Below are 19,368 nucleotides of genomic sequence, written 5' to 3'. Positions count from 1 at the left end.
TAGTGAAAAAATCAAACTACAACAGTACAAATAATTACGTTATATAGTAGATATAACCTGCACTTTGGAAAATTAAATTGATCCTTGTTTGAGGAAATAGTAGATTTTCTCCCATATCAGACTTTTGCTTGCATTTTTATTTAGATTTTCAAAAAATGTTAATGGAAAGCCAATCGGGAATAAAACAAATGTTTTGAATACTGAAGGGTTGCATATTCCTGCATTCATCGTTACACTTGGAGTTCCGTTTTGCTGACTAATTATTTCATATAGACAACGTTTAAATTTGATTCAAGATATATAAGGAACTCTACTTTCGTAATCATTCAATACATGCACGTTATGACCTGTTATAAATACATAGATGTTTTATGAATTTGCTGCCCGAAATGTTTTGGAATCTTTTGATATTTAAAACACAATGTTCAGATGTGCATAATACCGGAAAAATTGGACTCCATTGGAATATAGAATTTTATACGTCTAATGATTACATGTACTCATTACTTGTTTGTCATCACAACTCCTCTAAAACCCCTTTTCGTAAAACTTTGTAGATATGTAGAAAATGTGCATATTACCGATTATGCAATTGGAATTTCGACCCATTCAAATTCAAACCATTTATTGTACTGGAAAATCTGTCTACACAACTCCTCTTTTTCCTTTAAACATAATTTTGTATAATTTAATAAGCTGTAAAAAACTAGTTGTTTGCTATTATATAGGACTCAGGACATTCAGAGTTTTCTTGTTGCTAAAAACTAAATCATATATTTGCAGAAAGTGTTGATATAACGATTAATGCTTTTTACGATACTTGTATCTGTCAACCCCAAGTCTCTTTCATATCATAAACCTGTTCAACAAAACATAAACCGTTTCTCTGTTATAAACAAACCTCTTTTGCACTCAAAATCAATCAAAATGTATCCATTTGAACATGTACATCTTAAATTTTGGCATGATTCAGCATGTTCACTCCCAGTGCATTGGTTGTTATGACTGCAGAATCCACCAACAGGTATGCTTTCTGGAATGATAAAAATTATATGAATTTATATATATATTAATTAACAAACTTATGTTTTGACGCTAACTTAAAATGCAAACATAATCATTAGTGTTTAATAAAAAAAATCTAAAACGTCAAAAAGCTAATCAAAGATAAAGAAGACTACTCAGAAAGTATGACTGCTAACAAGGAATATTGTTTTAAATGACACACCATAATGCAATTAGAGGATTTTTTTAGCATTAGGTATGACCAGCACACTAACCGTGAACCAATCTACTTTTATGAAAGGTTTATTTGTTTTTTAAGACTGCAATATGATTCAACTCAAGATGTATCCTACGTTACTGTGTAGGGGTCACTTAACTCAGTTCAAGTTCAAGACTTACCCAGGAGCTTTGTTGATCAATCCCTAAACTATAAATTATACCAAAGAGTTAACTATAATAACTTTTATTTGAAACTAACTTTTAACTGACCTACTTTTAAAATTCATTAGAATAGACTTTCGATTTTTGTAAAGAGTTACTGTACTGTTAAAATGTATAAGGGGGAGGTTATCCGTACGCATGTAATTTGTTATGATTCCTCTTTTCATTTATTATTTTTGCTCATGTTTAACATAGATTCGTGACTGGGCGTTTCTTACAAAATTTCACCGATTTTCTGATCCTAAAAAATCAAAAAGAAAAAAAAATCGGGAGGGAGGGGGCTTATAAATTCAATTTGATATATATATATATATATATATATATATATATATATATATATATATATATATATATATATATATATATATATATATATATATATATATATATATATATATATATATATATGGCTGTAAATCGAGTTACTCGAATTTCCCCATGTCTATGACCACGGCGAAAGATTGAAATATTCAATCGGAAATTTTGTATACTAGTTACTGATGTTTACGTTATAATAATGTATTCCAAGCACTACAAGAAAGCATATTGACGCAATCGTCCAATGGGCCGCAAAAAGTATAATTCTTAGAAAAAAGTTGTTTGAGCATTGGACTTATTTTTTTGTGTTTATTCATCCCCGGTACCAAGAAAAAGGATTTATTGAATGTGTTTTACTGGTATACGGCAGAATGACTCAAAACAATTAAGGACAACGTTTTAGAAGTAATATCAGATAAACTTTCTTCTCTTGATGACAAAGTTACTATTCTTACGGAGTATATCCTAAAATATAGTTACAAACTGGGCGTTGAGGCCATTGACTACTGGATAAATAAAAATGAAAGCATTCTACAATCAAGATTTTCGAAAGAATTTATTCTTGAGGGAATTACACTCGAACTTGGAAATAACCATTTTTTCTTTGATGACAAATATTTTTTACAGACAAAAGGAACAGCCATGGGAACAAAGGTTGCCCCCACTTACGCCAATTTGGTTCTTGGTTACCTCGAAGAAAAACTTACTTCAGAGTGCAAAACATCTTTTGGAGAAGAATATGCCCTATACATCAAAAACAACTGGAAACGCTACCTAGACTATTGTTTCATTTTTTGGACAAAATCACTGGACGACTTACAAAATTTCCACAAAATTCTTAATTCTCTACATGACAGCCTACAATTTGCAATAGAAATTAGTGAAAAAGAATTACCATTTTTAGACATTTTAGTGATAAAAGAGGGAATGAAAATTACTCTCACCAATATTTGATTTTTGATTCAGATCATCCTTCTCATACAAAATGAAACATCCCTTTTAATATGGCCCGGCGAATCTGTATCATCGTTGTAGATGAAGAACGGAGAAAAACAAGACTGTCCGAACTTAAAACATTTCTTACTAGACAAAAATATCCTATACAGCTCATCGAATCAGCAATAAGTAAGGCGACAGAAACACATATTGCAGAACTTAGATCGATTAAACAACGTGAGGGAAGCAACAATACCAAAATTCCTTTTGTTCTCACCCACAACCCGAGGAATCACAACATGTTTAAATCAGCCAAACAGTTTTTCCCTATTCTACAACAATCGGAAAACTAACAAGAACTGACCCAGACTAATGATATACACTGTACTTCACAGCAGACGGCAATCTCCAAATCTGAAGAACATTCTTACCAAAGCCAAATTCACCTCAAACCACGTAAAACCAACTGTATCTAAATGCGAGGATCCACGATGCAGGACATGTCCTTTTCTTCAAACCGGCCCATCCATAGTGTTCAAGAACGGTATGCATTTCAACGTTAATTCAACAATGAATTGCAAATCCAAGAACCTGATTTACTGCATGACGTGCCCTACTTGTGGTGACAACTATATAGGACAAACTGGAACCAAACTCGCAGATAGAGTGCGCGTCCACAAGCAGCAGATTAGAGACCAATCTGTGAGGAACACACCATGCAGCGGCCATTTCGATATATGCGGAAAGGGAATGTTTTATATTTTCCCTTTTTATAAAGTGAAAGAAAACAATGTACAATTGCGTAAAGCTAAAGAAAATCATTTTTTTAAATTGTTTAAACCTAAGTTAAATTCTTAATATTATGTTTTTTTAACATCTGCATATAATATCTCTTTAACATATATATACATGTATATAATTATGTACAAGAGACACTTGACTTTTATAATTATAAATGTGTTGACTCTTTTTATGCACTGTATAATGTTTGACGTCACTATGTTTTGACGTCATAATCACGTCTTCAACGCCTTGTTTGTATAACGTTGCCTACCTAACGTCACGAGGTTGACGTAATAATGTTCTTGTTTACTTTGTTTAAATCTAATGAAGAGCCCGGTAGGGCGAAAGTGCTATAGATAAACGTCGTTTGAGCATTGGACTTATTCTTTGTGTTTATTCATCCCCGGTACCAAGAAAAAGGATTTATTGAATATATATATATATATATATATATATATATATATATATATATATATATATATATATATATATATATATATATATATATATATATATATATATATATACACAGGAAAAAGAAGTTGACAGAAATGCCATTTTACAGATGATGGATGGTGTCCTGGAAAATAACAATTTTAGTTTTAACAACAAACAATATATTCAAACAGAAGGAACTGCTATTGGATCCAAACTTGGCAGAAACTATATATATATATATATATATATATATATATATATATATATATATATATATATATATATATATATATATATATATGGGGGATTGGGAATGTTTTCTTTTGGAACAGTGTAACATACAACCTCTTTTTTATGTTAGATATATCGATGACATATTTGAAATCTGGTCAGGGACAGAAGCCGATCTCCTACATTTCCATAAAATGGCAAATGGTATGCTCCCAAATAGTCAGCTTGCTTTACACTTTTCTAAATCTAGCATAGAGTTCCTAGAGGTAAATATTTCTATTGAAAAAGGATTTCTTTCTACCGACCTGTACAGTAAACCCACTGACAAACACATGTACCTAAATAAAAAAATCCAGTCATCCTGAATCTACAAAAAAATCTAGACCATTTGGATCGGGTATCCGTGCGCGCCGAATCTGCTCAACAGATGAGGGATATTTGAAACAACGGGAGAAAATCAAAACTAATTTACGCAAATGTGGATATTCTAACAAGGAGGTCGAGGATCAGCTGGTAAAGGTGGAGAAACTCAACAGCTCGGATTAATTGAACTACAGAAAAAATAACAAAAAATGTAACCGTGTAACCGTGTTCCGTTTATGTTAAACTATTCCAGAGGCCTACCAAATATTCATCAAATATTAAAAAAACGTCAAAAACTTCTCGAAAATTCCGACCGCCTAAAACTGTATTATGTGTAAATGTATTATTTGTTCGGGCCAATTTCAATATTCTAAGGGCAAAACGTATCAAGTTAAAAATCATATCGATTGCAAGACAAGGTAGCGATGTTCTGCGATGTGATGTAAAACGGAAATATTTTAAATATTCCCTTTCCACACTTCGCAAAATGTTCCGAACATGGAGTGTTTCTCACTGTTTTGTCCTTTGTTTGTTGTTTGTAGACTCTCACTCGGGCGTTGAGCTAGTTGGTATGGCCTATATAATTTTCCCCACATGTTGGACGAGTTGCACAGTATATTACATTAGACGATGTGCAGTTTATTGGAGCATTAGGTTTTAAAATTTGGCCACTTTTTAATATATTCCTTCTCCCTCCTGTATAAGGTCACATATTCCACACTGGGGGTAGCCGCACTTTTTGATGGAAATAGTATTGTTGGACGAGAACTTTGCTTTGGAGGGAATTTTCCTCAGATTCGGCGCTTGTCTTCTGCTGTTTATGATAGATGATTGGTTTAAAAGTTTTTTCATATTTTCTGATTGTTTTAATATTGAAAAAAAAAAATTGCTGATTTAGAAATATTATGGTTACACGGATTATGTGTAGTTACAAACGAAATTTTTTCATCTTGTTTCTCCTCCTTAATGCGAGTCCTTCTAAGTTGTACTAAAGGAATATCCATAGCCCGGTTAATTCCGTCATTGATAAGTTCCACGGGATAATTAAGTCGTCTCAGGTGTTGTTTTAAATCTTGAATCCTTTGTAGGCGAAGAGAAGGGTGAGTCACAATAGTACATACACGCCGTGCCATGTTGTATGGAATATTCATTTTTGTGTGAGACGGATGACATGAATGAAAATCCAAATATTGATAGGAATTTGTCTCCTTGCTAAATAAATCGGTAATGATATTCTCGCCGTCCTTGATAATAAGAATATCTAAGAATGGAAGTTTCTCACGATGGACATCTATAGTGAATTTTATCGAGGCCTGCAGTTCATTTAAGATAGAATGAAATTTTATAAGATCCTCTTCCGTTTTGGTCCAAAAGATGAAACAGTCATCAAGGTATCTTTTCATGTTCTCTTTGATGTATAGCGTAAAATCGGCATCAAAGATATCCGGTGTAACGAAGAATTTTGACCCGGGTTGAAAATTGACCTGGGGGTCATTTTTCAACGTTGAATATTGAGACCAAAGGTATTGAATAAAGATCTATATAATCCGTTGAAAATTGACCCGCATCGTGGAATTTTGATCATGAAACCGGTTCAAAATTCAACAGCAAAGAAGCACAAATTAACGTATCAATATTATAACTTGAGTTTATTTGATTAAAAATTATCAGTTTTTATATATTTATTCTTTTGATAAACATTTTTTAATTTACATAGTATCCCTTTAAATATGTACATGTAATAACTATTTTATTCATAATAAACTTTTCGCGTATAATTGCTGTGTGTGATATCGATATATTTTTAAAGAAATATATTTTTTTTAATAATATTAGTATACATGGTTACACGTTAAAATATTCAATTCTGTAAAACTCTTTTTTTTAATTTGCTGGAGAAGTGTACAAATATAAATAATTCTAAAAAATTACAATACGTCATATTATTTAATTTTGGTTTTACGTTCACCTAGTAAATTGAAACTTTGATATTGTTCATTGTAAATTTTCTGAGTGGGTGTGAATAAAAAAAAATACAGTATGTCATATCGAGATTTTTGTGTTTGCATCCACTCAGTTTGTTAAAACTGTGACTGTCTGAATTTTGTATTCACACCCATCCAGCCAATAACAGTTTACAAAATTATGATATGCTAACATGATTGCACTCTTTCATGAACAATGATGTAGTAACTATACCTTGAAAGCCGAATTTTGGTGGGTTTTTTTTGGTTCGTTAGAATAACTTTTGATGTAACTAAATATCATCAAATCGCTAAGTTTTCTAGGCATTAACAATTCTGCTTCATGGAATCTATAGCAAGTTAACAACCTATTTTGTGTACAGGATGATAATAGAATTTTGCTTTTAAGTTTCTAAATTGCTTTGATCACAAAAATTTATCATAAATTTACTAACAGTAATTGTTTTCGTCAATAAATTGGTAAATTGCATTTTTTGAATAGAAATAAGTAGTAGAAGATCATACAGCAGCGTTGGAGTAGATGATTGACCTTCCTATCACAGCCACCTACATTATTAATTTAATTTAAACGTGTTAAATGTGTATATTATGTGTATATGAGACATGAGGTACTTGGATATTAAATAATTATCTAAATATTTATCATGTATGATTGTATGACATATTGTTGGTAGACATGTCCACTCACACCTATATTAACAAACATATCACCTTCATTTATACCTGCAGAGATACAAACATAAGAATGAGATTTTCATGATCCAGCCCATTTGAAAAGAACAGTAAATAAAAGGGAACTATATATTAAGTAAATATACAGGTATAATACTTAAATAGGTTTAAACAGTGTACCTTAAGAGAATCAAAAACGCTTTGGAGATCTAATATAAGTATAAACATGGGAAACAATTTTACAATTTTATCTATATGAAAAATCAGAACTACCACAAAGTATATAGTTCATATAAAATGGTACACTAATGTCAATAAGTTGTTTAAAAAGTTCGTCTCTTTGTTGAGTGTATCTTGGATATCCAGGGGAAAATCACATTTCCTTCAGATTCAGACCCACAGTATAAACATCGACTCACATCAGTAAAAAAAATCCTTAAATAAGTAAGCTTTACTAGCTTTATTCCGTAATTGATGTAAAATAATATTTCCTATTGTCTTAACTGAAAGTTGATGAAAATTTCTTTATTCCATTATTCATATGTAGACGGAGCAAAGCTATTGTAATAAGTATATAGTGGTAGATAGTAAAAAAGCTAATTCGATCTATGATTATATGCATGTTCAGTAAGAAAATATGATTGAATTCAATCTAACATATCTTGTGGTGCTAAACCATTTCATTTATATTCTTGTAGAATATAATTAGTTTATGGTTATCCCTTCGAGATTGCAAGGTATCCAAATTAAGCTCACCATATAAAATTATTTTAGAAGAATTAACTCTGATCCCTGTCACTGTCCTGGTTGCTTCAATATGTACATGTTTAAGCAATTCGGATTTTTCATTGATACAGCTGCTCCACACAACATATCTATCAGTTGTATACTTTTCGCATATCTTTTTAATGTATATTACATTAATATAATTAGATCAACTATCCTCCGACTATATTTAGATGCAAACCTACTTTTTTTTAAATTGATAACATTTTTGCTGTAGAGGGTATATGTTTTTAATTTTGAGAAAATATATTACGTCAGTTGCCTGTGTTTCTAATTTACAGGTAAATAATAGAATTGAAAACTCAAAATAATAGAAATAAATTGCATTTTTAAGAAGAACCATGCCTGTATATGCAGAAAATTGGATGGTGCTTCAATAAAGTTAATCAGACAAGTTTATGAAAAATCATTTTTAAGTCGTAAAAAATTAAAAACATGTGTAAATATGTATATGCTGTATTTATACGTATAAAAAAAAACCCAGTATATATGAAAATTGTTGAATTGCCTTAAAAGTGACGGACAATATGTTTGTTAGATATATTGATCAGAGATTGTGACAAGTTTAAACTTTAAATTCTGTCACATGAAGGAATGAAAACCATGTCATCTATGTCAAAAAATATTCTAGCCCTACTCGCCTGGTCCATTCCGAAGCAGACGGTCATCTTCTTACCTTTTATACATACTATTGTAATAATAAATGGATATCATATTTTCAATCTAAAAACTAAATTATTAATTGGACATATCAGCCTAAAAGAAATTAGCCACGTCCGCGTATGTATCGGACAGTATGTACATTTTAAAACTGAAACTTTCAAATATGTGCATGATTGTACATCTAAATCGTGTAGAGTAAGTTCGAGTTCAGATCAAAACTCTGAGGTTTGGGTCAATTCTCAACAGGATCAATTTTCAACGGGTCGAGGACATCAGAGTTTAGAAAAATCTTTCTCATACCGTTGAAAAATGACCCCGGGTATAAATTTCACGATTTTAGTCTCAATTTTCAACGTTGAAAAATGAGCCCCCGGGTCAATATTCAACGTTGAAAAATGACCCCCGGGTCCATTTTCAACCCGGGTCAATATTCTTCGTTACACCGGCAGTATCCTATAAAGTTTTTCTTCAAGATACCCCATTACAAGTGAGGCATAAGTAGGGGCAACCTTTGTGCCCTTGGCAGTACCTTTTATCTGTAGGTAATTTTCATCATCAAAGAGGAAAGTGTTATTTTCTACTACAAGTTTAGTTCGTCTAAGATGAACTCTTTTGAAAATCTACTATCAATTTGATCTGGATGCTTGTCTAACCAATATTGAATTGCCTCTAATCCTAAATTATAAGGAATATTAGTATATAGGCTGCTTACATCGTAACAAGGATCGTGTCTCTTGGTACTGTTTGTGGGATGTAGTTCAGAAAATCCATATCATCACGAACGGAACTTGTCACTATGGTGCATAGCGGTTTCAAAATGATATCCAGCATATTGTACCAAGGCTTTATCTATCTATCTATCTATCTATCTATCTATCTATCTATCTATCTATCTATCTATCTATCTATCTATCTACGTTGTCAAGTTCTATGTTAATGTTTGTAGCATTAAGAGAGAAGAGGGTGTCACATTTGTCAGTTCCTCGTTCTAATTTCCGAAACATTTTTCGCATATGTTAAATTCTCAAATTATTGCAGAAATTGAAGTTAAGGTCTGGTGTTTGGCTCGTCAACCATCAAACATGCGAGCATGAAGCACATGAAGCACTCTGCAGAGCTGGTAGGACAATACAAGGACTAGAGAGATTGGTCATTAATATTTGGTACCAGGATTAATCCTTTTTGAAATTTATGCATTTAAGAGCAAGCTTCATTTACTGAACCTGCACAAGATATCCTGGTAATGCATGCTATGGATAAAGCTATTGGCATTAAATGTATTTCATAATATGTAGTGATTAAAATTTATTTTTATCAATTAGTAGTTATAAAGCAACGGTTTCAAAACTCAGTACTATATTGGTCTCAGATATCTCCACGAAAAGCCTGGAAGTATTCGAAGGGTGTTGTAGCAATGAAAAGGTCTCGTGTATATGTTAAAAGAGCAGCTGCTTGAAGACCTAAATCAGTTTTTGAGGCCTGATGGGATATAACCTCACAGAGGAAAGTTATAATCCTTAGGTGGTCAGTTAAACTGCAATACTGATTATATGTTGATTGTTGACGTATCTTTTGTGTGACTTTTGTTTTAGTAGGTTCCCAGCGGGCATTTCAACGTTGAAACAACGTTGTTTTAACTTCAGGCATAAACGTTAAATCAACGTTGAAATAAGGTTGCAAATGACAGTTCCCAGTGGGCACGCAACGTTGTTTCAACGTTGAGAAATGGTTGAAATCAAGTTGCAACGTTGATCAACCATTATTCAACATGAAATCAACGTTGAGGTTTCAACGTTGAAACCCAAACCGTAACTCAACGTTGATTCCACGTTGAAGACCCAACTTATTTTCAACGTTGAAGACATCAACCACTTTTCAACGTTGAAACAACGTTTTAATATATAAATGAAACTGAACACATATTTTCAAATTTAAACTTCCTTATCATTTGTTTAATTTAGGTTTTACTTATATTTTGTAAAGTGGAAGCATTAAATGATGTGTTTTTACAAATATTTAATGTTATTTGAATACATTTTTATCTTAAATATTTTCCAATAAAATAATTATATTGTTGTCTTATCCAATTAAAATATCAATTTTCTTTTAAATAAAAAGTTAAATCAATATTTCACATTAAATTTTTAAAAAACATATTGTTTTCATACAAGAAATTTGACATTGAGCTGTGCGTACAGCAAGTGCTAATTGCATTTTAACTGGGTCAGTGAGAAGGGGAAGCGCAGACCCATCACTACTGCAGGCACTGCTGATCTAGGGAGTTATGCAATTTACCAGGCGGTTTTATGTCAGCTTGACCGCTAAAGACGCTATTGGTGAACAAAGAAAGTCAGTTCTTAGGTACACCTCGTGCAGTCACTAAACAGATTTTATGTACAGTAAAATGCCGGGATTTTAATTTGTGACTGTTTTATATTTTACACTGGAATATCTTGGTAATTATCATTTAAAACAGTCTGCAGAATGCAAATGATGAACTGACTATTGTGGATTCTACTTTTTTGTGTTGACATCTTTTGTTTCATGTCATGGAAATCAAGCATGGCTACCATTTGGCGGAATGTACGTGGTTTCCTTGTGATTGTATCCTACAGCCTTACTTAAAACATTTTGAAATGCCAAGTTCAACTTTTTAACGAGGACTTTATACACAAATTGTTAAGCGAAAGATATACTCAAATACTACTAGGATTTAAATAAAGGCCGACTTTATACATTTGGATTTTTTTAATAAAGTGTCAAAACACATAAAACAGCACAAAATAATAAAAGAAGTTATGTTTATAAACAACATTTTGCAAAAAATCACTTAATTTTAACTTATTTTCATTGTCATATCTATATATTTAAAACCAGATTTTAACACAATTTCTACGTTGAATCAACGTTGAATTTTGACATTGAAACAATGTTACATTTTCAACGTTGCCTCAACTTTCATATGCAACCTTATTTCAACGTTGATTCAACGTTGATGCCTAACGTTAAAACAACGTTGTTTAAACGTTGAAATGCCCGCAGGGGTTAAGGCAAAGTTGACAATGTAACGTTGTTTTAACGTCAGAATTAAACGTTGATTCAACGTAGAAATTGTGTTGAAATCTGGTTTAAAATATATAGATATGATAATAAAAATAAGTTAAAATTAAGTGATTTTTTGCAAAATGTTGTTTATAAACTTATCTTCTTTCATAACGTTATGCTGTTTTTTGTGTTTTGACACTTTATGAAAAAAAATCCAAATTTATAAAGTCGGCCTTTATTTAAATCCTAGTTGTATATTTGACTATATCCTTCGCTTAACAACTTGTGTATAAAGTCCTCGTTAAAAAGTTGAACTTGGCACTTCAAAATGTCTTAAGTAAGGCTGTAGGAATACGTTCACAAAGAAACCACGTACATTCCGCCAAATGGCAGCCATGCTTGTTGTCCATGACATGAAACAAAGGATGCCAACATAAAAACGTAGAATTCACAATAGTCGGTACATCATTTACATTCTGCAGACTGTTTGAAAAAATAACTCCCAAGATACTCCAGTGTAAAATATAAATTAGTCACAAATTAATAGTCCAAAAGCTAAAATCCCGGCTGTTCATAGATACTGCACATAGAATCTGTGTAGTGACTGCACAAGGTGTACCTATAAGAACTGACTTTCTTTGTTCACCAATATCGTCTTCAGCGGTCAAGCTGACATAGAGCAGCCTGGTAAATTGCACAACCCCCTAGATCAGCAGTGCTTGCAGTAGTGATGGGTCCGTGCTTCTCACTTCTCACTGACACAGTTAAAATGCAATTAGCCACTTGCTGTACGCACAGCTTAATCTCAAAATTCTTGTAGGAAAACAATTTTTTTGGGGTAAAAATGTAATGTGCAAAATTAAATTAACTTTTCATTTAAAAGACAATTTATATTTTAATTGGATAAGACAACAATATAATAATTTCATTGGAAAATAAAAAAAATAAAAAATGTATTCAAATTAACATTTAACATTTGTAAAAACACATCATTTAATGCTTTCACTTTACAAAATATGAGTAAAACATAAATTTAACAAATGATAAGGAAGTTTAAATTTGAAAATATGTGTCCATTTTCATTTATATATTAAAACGTTGCTTCAACGTTGAACAGTGGTTGATGTCTTCAACGTTGAAAATAAGTTGGGTCTTCAACGTGGAATCAACGTTGAGTTATGGTTTGGGTTTCAACGTTGAAACCTCAACGTTGATTAAACGTTGAATAATGGTTGATCAAAGTTGCAACTTGATTTTAACCATTTCTCAACGTTGAAACAACATTGCGTGCCCACTGGGTTTGTCAAGATGTTGTCAATAGCATCCCAAATATTATTTACAAATGTACCGACCGGTTAATAATCGCGAAGGAGGTCTTTAAATATAGTAAATCTATTTTTTATCTGTGTTAATATATTTATATGTATATGTATTTACACGATTAAACCTCAACTTTCATGAAAATATAACTTACTTATTATTAACTTATTAATAATTTCTATTGTAATAGAAAGGCTCTTGACTGAAAAATATATGCTAATGAAAAATTGTAGATATTAGGAGTATGAAAGCCATTGGCAAAATATATGTGATAAGCTATAGCATTGTACTATATATAGTTAAATTGTCTCTTTATGTGTCTCATCTCAATCTTGTTTTGAACTGTGATGTCCTTTTTTCGTGTTTTATCCTTTTTTCCTCCCTTAAGTATCCCTGTAGAACAGGGATCTATCACATGATTATGGTTTAAGTTTTATATTCATATATGAACAATGCCCCAAACCTTTTCCTTGCTCTCTCCCCTTCATTTACTCTCTCTCTCTCTCTCTCTCTCTCAAAATTTACTTTCACTACATAAGAACTGTATAATATAGAATAATCATATACTTAGAAGCTTTTCAAGAAATTTATATAAATACATGTACAAGATAAGTCATGTATGTATGTATATATGTTGTGAAAGTGAAAAACTCAATAAAAAAAAAAAAAAAAAAAAAAAAATTAACTTATTAAAAATGCATATAGTGTATCTATATACATGTACGTGCATTTGCATGTGCAGTGTATATAAACATTAAAATGTTTACATGTTGACTGTACAATGTTGATCGTAAACGCCGATTTTCGTTTTACGTGATTAGAAACAAATGAGATGTGAACAGAAGACTTAATTGATCGGCGTTCACATTGGTTAACGCGTTTAACTTGAGATCTGAGTGGGCGACACAATGATTTGTCAACACGATATTCCGATTCATTGGTCCGTAAGTTGTATCAGTGTATGCCATCTGTATTCGCTCTGGGTTTACTCTGTCTCAGCTCTCTACACGGGTTCAGCTCTGCCTTCTGTTAGGTCGGGTTTATTAAGATAAATTTTCAAAATATGGTGCAAATTTGTTTACCTTGATAACAGTTGTTGTCAATCACCATGTATCCTGTTTCACATGTACACACTCTAGAATTACAAGAACCTGCAAGTTGGGTTCCAGTGCATTGCCAATCGTATGAACATGAATTATCAACTGCAATGTTCACTATAAAAAGAGAAAATATAAAACGTATTCAAGGTGTTTATTATATTATTCCATTTATGAAAATAGCACAAGGGGAAAACAATGTTTATATATCAAATGACCCACTAACAGAAGGTACCTGTATAATTTAGATTTAAATGTGAAAACATTTTATGAAGAAATGCCGTCGTCATTTTTGATAAGGCATGCTTAAGAAAAATCATATCGTAAAGATGTAACATCTTAAACACGCAATTAATAAATGTTGATTCAAAATCAAAACTTAACATTGAAGTTACGTTACAAGTATGAACATCGTCTTTCTATTTTTCAAATCTGTGGAATTATGTTCAATTCGATGGGGCCAAGTTTTGTGAATTGTGGGATTTTTGCTTATTTGTGGGGATGTAAGCTCGTAGTTGCGTCGCTTTTCAGTTTCAAAAAGAAGCTAACATTTTTATAATTTGCTTTCGTCGAAGATGTTAATTCGTGGGTGAGGGCTACCAATTAATACTACAAAATTTGAGACACCACGATGTCTAATGATTCTACAGTACTTTTCAATCAATTCTAAACAGTTTAAGGGGTTTTGCAAAATACATGAATAAATTTATCAAATTTTAAAGTAGCACTTTTTGATAGATTACACCATTACTTAATAATTTTTGTGTATTATTACACCCTCTAAAATTGAGTTTTTCTCGATAACTGCGGTATTGCTCTCTTAAAGGGGTAATTTAAACATTTGGGGGGATTTTACGTCAAAATTTAACTAAACATTATCAATTTGACCTACAAAAAGCAGTATCAGATTTGCCGTAAAGGGGTTAATTGCAACAAGTGTTCAAGATATGTTTTGAACATTATTTTTTTGAAATTACGTAGACATACATTTAACATAATAATTTTCACAGTATTTTTAAAAATATGACGAACATTTGCTTACAAAAATATAGATGTATTTAACATACTTATGTTGTAAGAAATGAAAAGCATACGTTGGACAATCTTTATAATGTGTTTGTTTTCGACATATGCTCAACATATGGCTTCAATTCAATTAACGTTGATTATACATATTTGTTTGCTTAAACTTAACATGGCATTATGATTTCATGAACTGTGGTTTCATCAATATTCGTTGAATACCAATTTTCGTGAATTACGTTGTTGAGTTAATTTATGAAATTAAATGTTCATTGGAGTGCAATTTCTGCAAATAATTTATATTGATAGGGTCATTGACCACGAATTTATTTATCCTTGAAACTGTGATTTTCACCTTATCCACGAAAATTGATACCCTTGAATATTAATGAAACCACAGTATAACAAATGTTAATCAAATTTTCATAAAAAAAAACAACGTTATAAAATTCTTCTTTAAGCTGGAATAGGTTTTATTTTCATTGTTCACAAATATGTCAAACTAAACGTCACTGCGGCAGAAGATCAAACTGCTGGATAATTTTAAGCTTAAAGATAAGGATCGTATTTTCGTTTACTTGCATTTCAATTTCATTATTCAACTGCCGTTTTCAGTAGAGCTAACCTACAACCTACAGCTGAGGGATGCGTTTGTCTGCTCCAAGAAATTTGGATTGAACACCATTAATATTTCAACAACCAACTGTCATCATCGTAGTTTTACAATTTGACATCACTATATTTGAACTTTTTAGTTTGGTGGAAACGTTTGAGTCAAATACAGGGATTAAATAACAATAAAAGTGATAAAAAGTCGAATATTAAAGAATTTTTTAAAGGATACGCGGTGATTTCTTGACTTTGTTAACATTCCCTGAAAAGGAAAAATAAATGCATACAAAGCGCCTGCGTATTCCCACGTGCTATTGTGGTGTGGATAAGACTTGAAATCGCTTTTTCATTAGTTTTGACCAGATCAAAAGGCATATATTTTAAACTGCCTGATATACTTGATTAGTGTTTCAAATGTTTGTTATGCGGCTGTGTATTTATGAACGAATGCTCAAAATATTTTGTTAACCAATAGTTACCTTTATAACATTTGTTGTCAAAAAGCGTGTATCCTGTTTGACATGTACACACCGATGATCTACATACACTTGCATATGTAGTTCCTGTGCATTGTCTATCGTGTACACAAGAGTAACCAACGGGGACGTTCCCTTCAAAAAACGAACAGCATAAGGATTATCTTAAACATATTTTAAGGAGGCCGACTTTAGTTTGCATTGCGCATGTTTTTGTGCATTCTAATATAATAGAGTTGATCTATTCTTCTTATGAATTTGTTTCGATATCATTTATAGAATTGAACACAATAAACAAAAACAGATAAAAATATTTAGATTGTTAAAGGAAATTTTTATTTCATTGCGCTTTTGTGACGTTATGAATTTTGTGTTTTTAACATATAAGGTAGGAAATGATATTACTAATCATATATAACAATATTAGAAAAAAAGCTATTGTAGTATTTTTTAAAACTGCTTTGATGTGCGGAAAACGACAGTTTCCTATATCTTTCTAGAGTAAATGTACCTCTATTTTGAGATGGTCCCTAAAAAGAACCAGACGGTCGATTTTCATGAACCTAGAGACCTGGTCTAATTTGTTCTGCCCTAAATTTTTAATGATTTTTCTTACATGTCATTGCGTCAACCAATAAAAAAGATGACGTCACAATGCAAATGAAACGCTGCGTGAAAGCATGCGTACTCAAACTGTACTCGGCCTCGTTAAGTATCGCACGTTTAAGCAGAGTCATACGCATCAAGGGTTCTTTCTTTGAAATACAATAATTTTAAGGCTTTATAAAAAACTTTATGCGGAGGATTCGGAACAAATATCATCACATATTTACCTAATTGGTTTTACATTATCTATTCAGTGTAAAAACTGTTTGATGCATTTGGAAAAAAAAATCACTATTTCAAATTTAACATACTTTTTCATGTATTTTTTACTTTGCTTTACGTACATAATTACAATTGTAACACATGTTGAACATCTGTTGAATATAGTTTGAAATAAAAATTTTCCATTGTATGTAAAAACTGTTTTTGAAAACTATTTTTATTATATATATAAAGAAAACATGTATTACTAATGGTTTAATTAAAACATAGATTGCACATATTAGTGTAATATTATTAATCATATGTTAAATAAATGTTGACAATACGTTCAGACTTTGACTAATATACCATTTCATATTTCCAATTGATTTCAACTACCAACTGTTATCTTTAAAGATTCACTTCATAAAAGCACTATACTTTAAAAGGAAGGTGGAATTGTAGCTTAAGTAGCTCCGTCCCGAACAAAAAACTGGCTGTACAGTAGCCTCGCCCATACCCCTTCGCAAAACGTACTAAACGGTGGATTGTTTTTATTGATTGCTCAAAAGGATCAGACAAAATTTTTAAGAACCTACTTTTTCCTCTTAAATATAACAAGTGTTTTCTTTAAGACAAATTATTTAAATCTCAAAGATTCGTCTATTAACTTAGGCACAAAAACATAAATGCTTTTATTGATATGTATGTTTATTTGTGAAGGTAGTTTATTGTTCCAATATAAAAATATGGGTCAAAATTGACTAAATCTAGCATAAAAAATTAATCAAACAAGTTGTTTCTCGCTGTAGAGTAATTTTTATACAAAAAAAAAAAGAAAGAATACAAATCTTCTCTTTTTCTTTATCAACACAACGAATTATTTCTAAAATTACGTATACAATAAACATAATTTAATACACAGCTGTGTCTCAGCTTTGTATGAAATATATTGCTACAACGTTTACCATAAGTAAAAGCAGCTTAAGAGGAGTTGTGCTGACAAACAGGTCATTACTACAGGTAATAAATATACGGATAGGTTTTCCATGTGTATGAGTATCTAATAACTCCCTACCCTATTCTATTGCCTAAAGAGCCGCTGCAAAAGAAAAGTTTTTTAACAGTTCATATCAGAGAAATGGTTTATTCTTTTTTGAACAGCTTGATAAAATTGACAGATTTTATTAAGTAACGATAATCATTATTTTTAAACATGGTTCACATTAGTTTAGTTTAGTTCACTAATCGGACTCCATTGGAATATAGAATTTTATCCGTATATTGATAACTTGTAGTAATGACATGTTTGTCAGCACAACTTCTCTTAAACCAATTTTCATAAAACTTTGAAGGTATTCAGAAAGAAACGTGAAGATGTGCATATCACCAAAAATTTCCGATTACGTAATTTGAATTTCGACCATTCAAACTTAAAATTTTGGCCAAATATTGAATATAGTTACTGGAATTTTTTTCTGTAAAACTCCCCTGATCCCTTGCACATAATTTTGTAAAACTTTGCTAATATATAGGCCATAGGTCGTGTGAGATAATTCATAAGTAAATCTCAGATATTAATGACAAGTGTTACCTATGAAAAAAAATTCTTTAATTTCATCCGGGCTTCCATTAGATAGAATAAAGAAGTCATTGCTATTCTGCCGTGATAGATAAGTTTGTCGGCATGTTGAAATTTAGATATTACATCATCAGTGATGTCTTTTATACATATATCTGTAATTGAAGATAAAATCATTCCCTGCAATCAAGAATCAGTTTATCTGCGAGAGGATGACGAGTTGGATTTAGCCATAAAACTTAATGAAGATGTTGCGGAAACCGACTTACTACTAAAGGATGAAATTGAGCCGTCTATTGGAACTATCCACAAATTAAAGCAAGATCAACAAGAACTTGCCAAAAAGAATGAGAGTCTGAAATTTGCTTTGAGAACTAGTACCTTTCCAAGCTGGCTCTCACTAAAATTTCAGTGTCATGTTAACTTAACTAATCCATAGGAGAACGACGATTTTGTTAAATTCTGGAAGGATACTCAGAAAACTGAACGACAGAAAACACTGAAAAACCTGACGGATTATTTTGAGAGTTGTATTGAGAACAAAAACAAAGAAATAAACAATGTGAGGAGTAAAACATTTCCAAAACTTGGATCTAAAACAAAAGTTAGCGCGGATACTAAAAGAAAATTAGATAGACAAATTAAAGAAGCGCAGGTTGATCACACCAAGGGCTTGAAAGCTTTTCGGGACAACCTCCATAATGGACAGCCATCCTCTTCTCGAGACACATCCGGACCTGACCCTACCACTTATAGGCGCCCCAGAGGCCAAGGAACATTTCGTG

The 19,368-nt window shown here is 31.6% G+C and overlaps 1 protein-coding gene across 1 annotated transcript in view; it reads right to left on the bottom strand.

Annotated features, from left to right (window-relative positions):
- The window catches only part of LOC128161716 (prion-like-(Q/N-rich) domain-bearing protein 25), an 86,607-nt gene that overhangs the window by 11,724 nt on the left and 55,515 nt on the right, over window positions 1-19,368 (bottom strand). The window contains exons 10-12 of the mRNA XM_052825079.1: window positions 16,198-16,329; window positions 14,069-14,200; window positions 902-1,033 (exon numbers count right to left, since the gene is read on the bottom strand). Of these exons, the coding sequence (XP_052681039.1) occupies window positions 902-1,033; window positions 14,069-14,200; window positions 16,198-16,329 (396 nt within the window). The remainder of the gene's footprint in view (window positions 1-901; window positions 1,034-14,068; window positions 14,201-16,197; window positions 16,330-19,368) is intronic.

The sequence above is a fragment of the Crassostrea angulata genome, chromosome 8, assembly GCF_025612915.1.
Source record: "Crassostrea angulata isolate pt1a10 chromosome 8, ASM2561291v2, whole genome shotgun sequence".
Lineage (NCBI taxonomy): Eukaryota > Metazoa > Mollusca > Bivalvia > Ostreida > Ostreidae > Magallana > Magallana angulata.
This window is presented reverse-complemented; position numbering and strand designations above follow the sequence as displayed.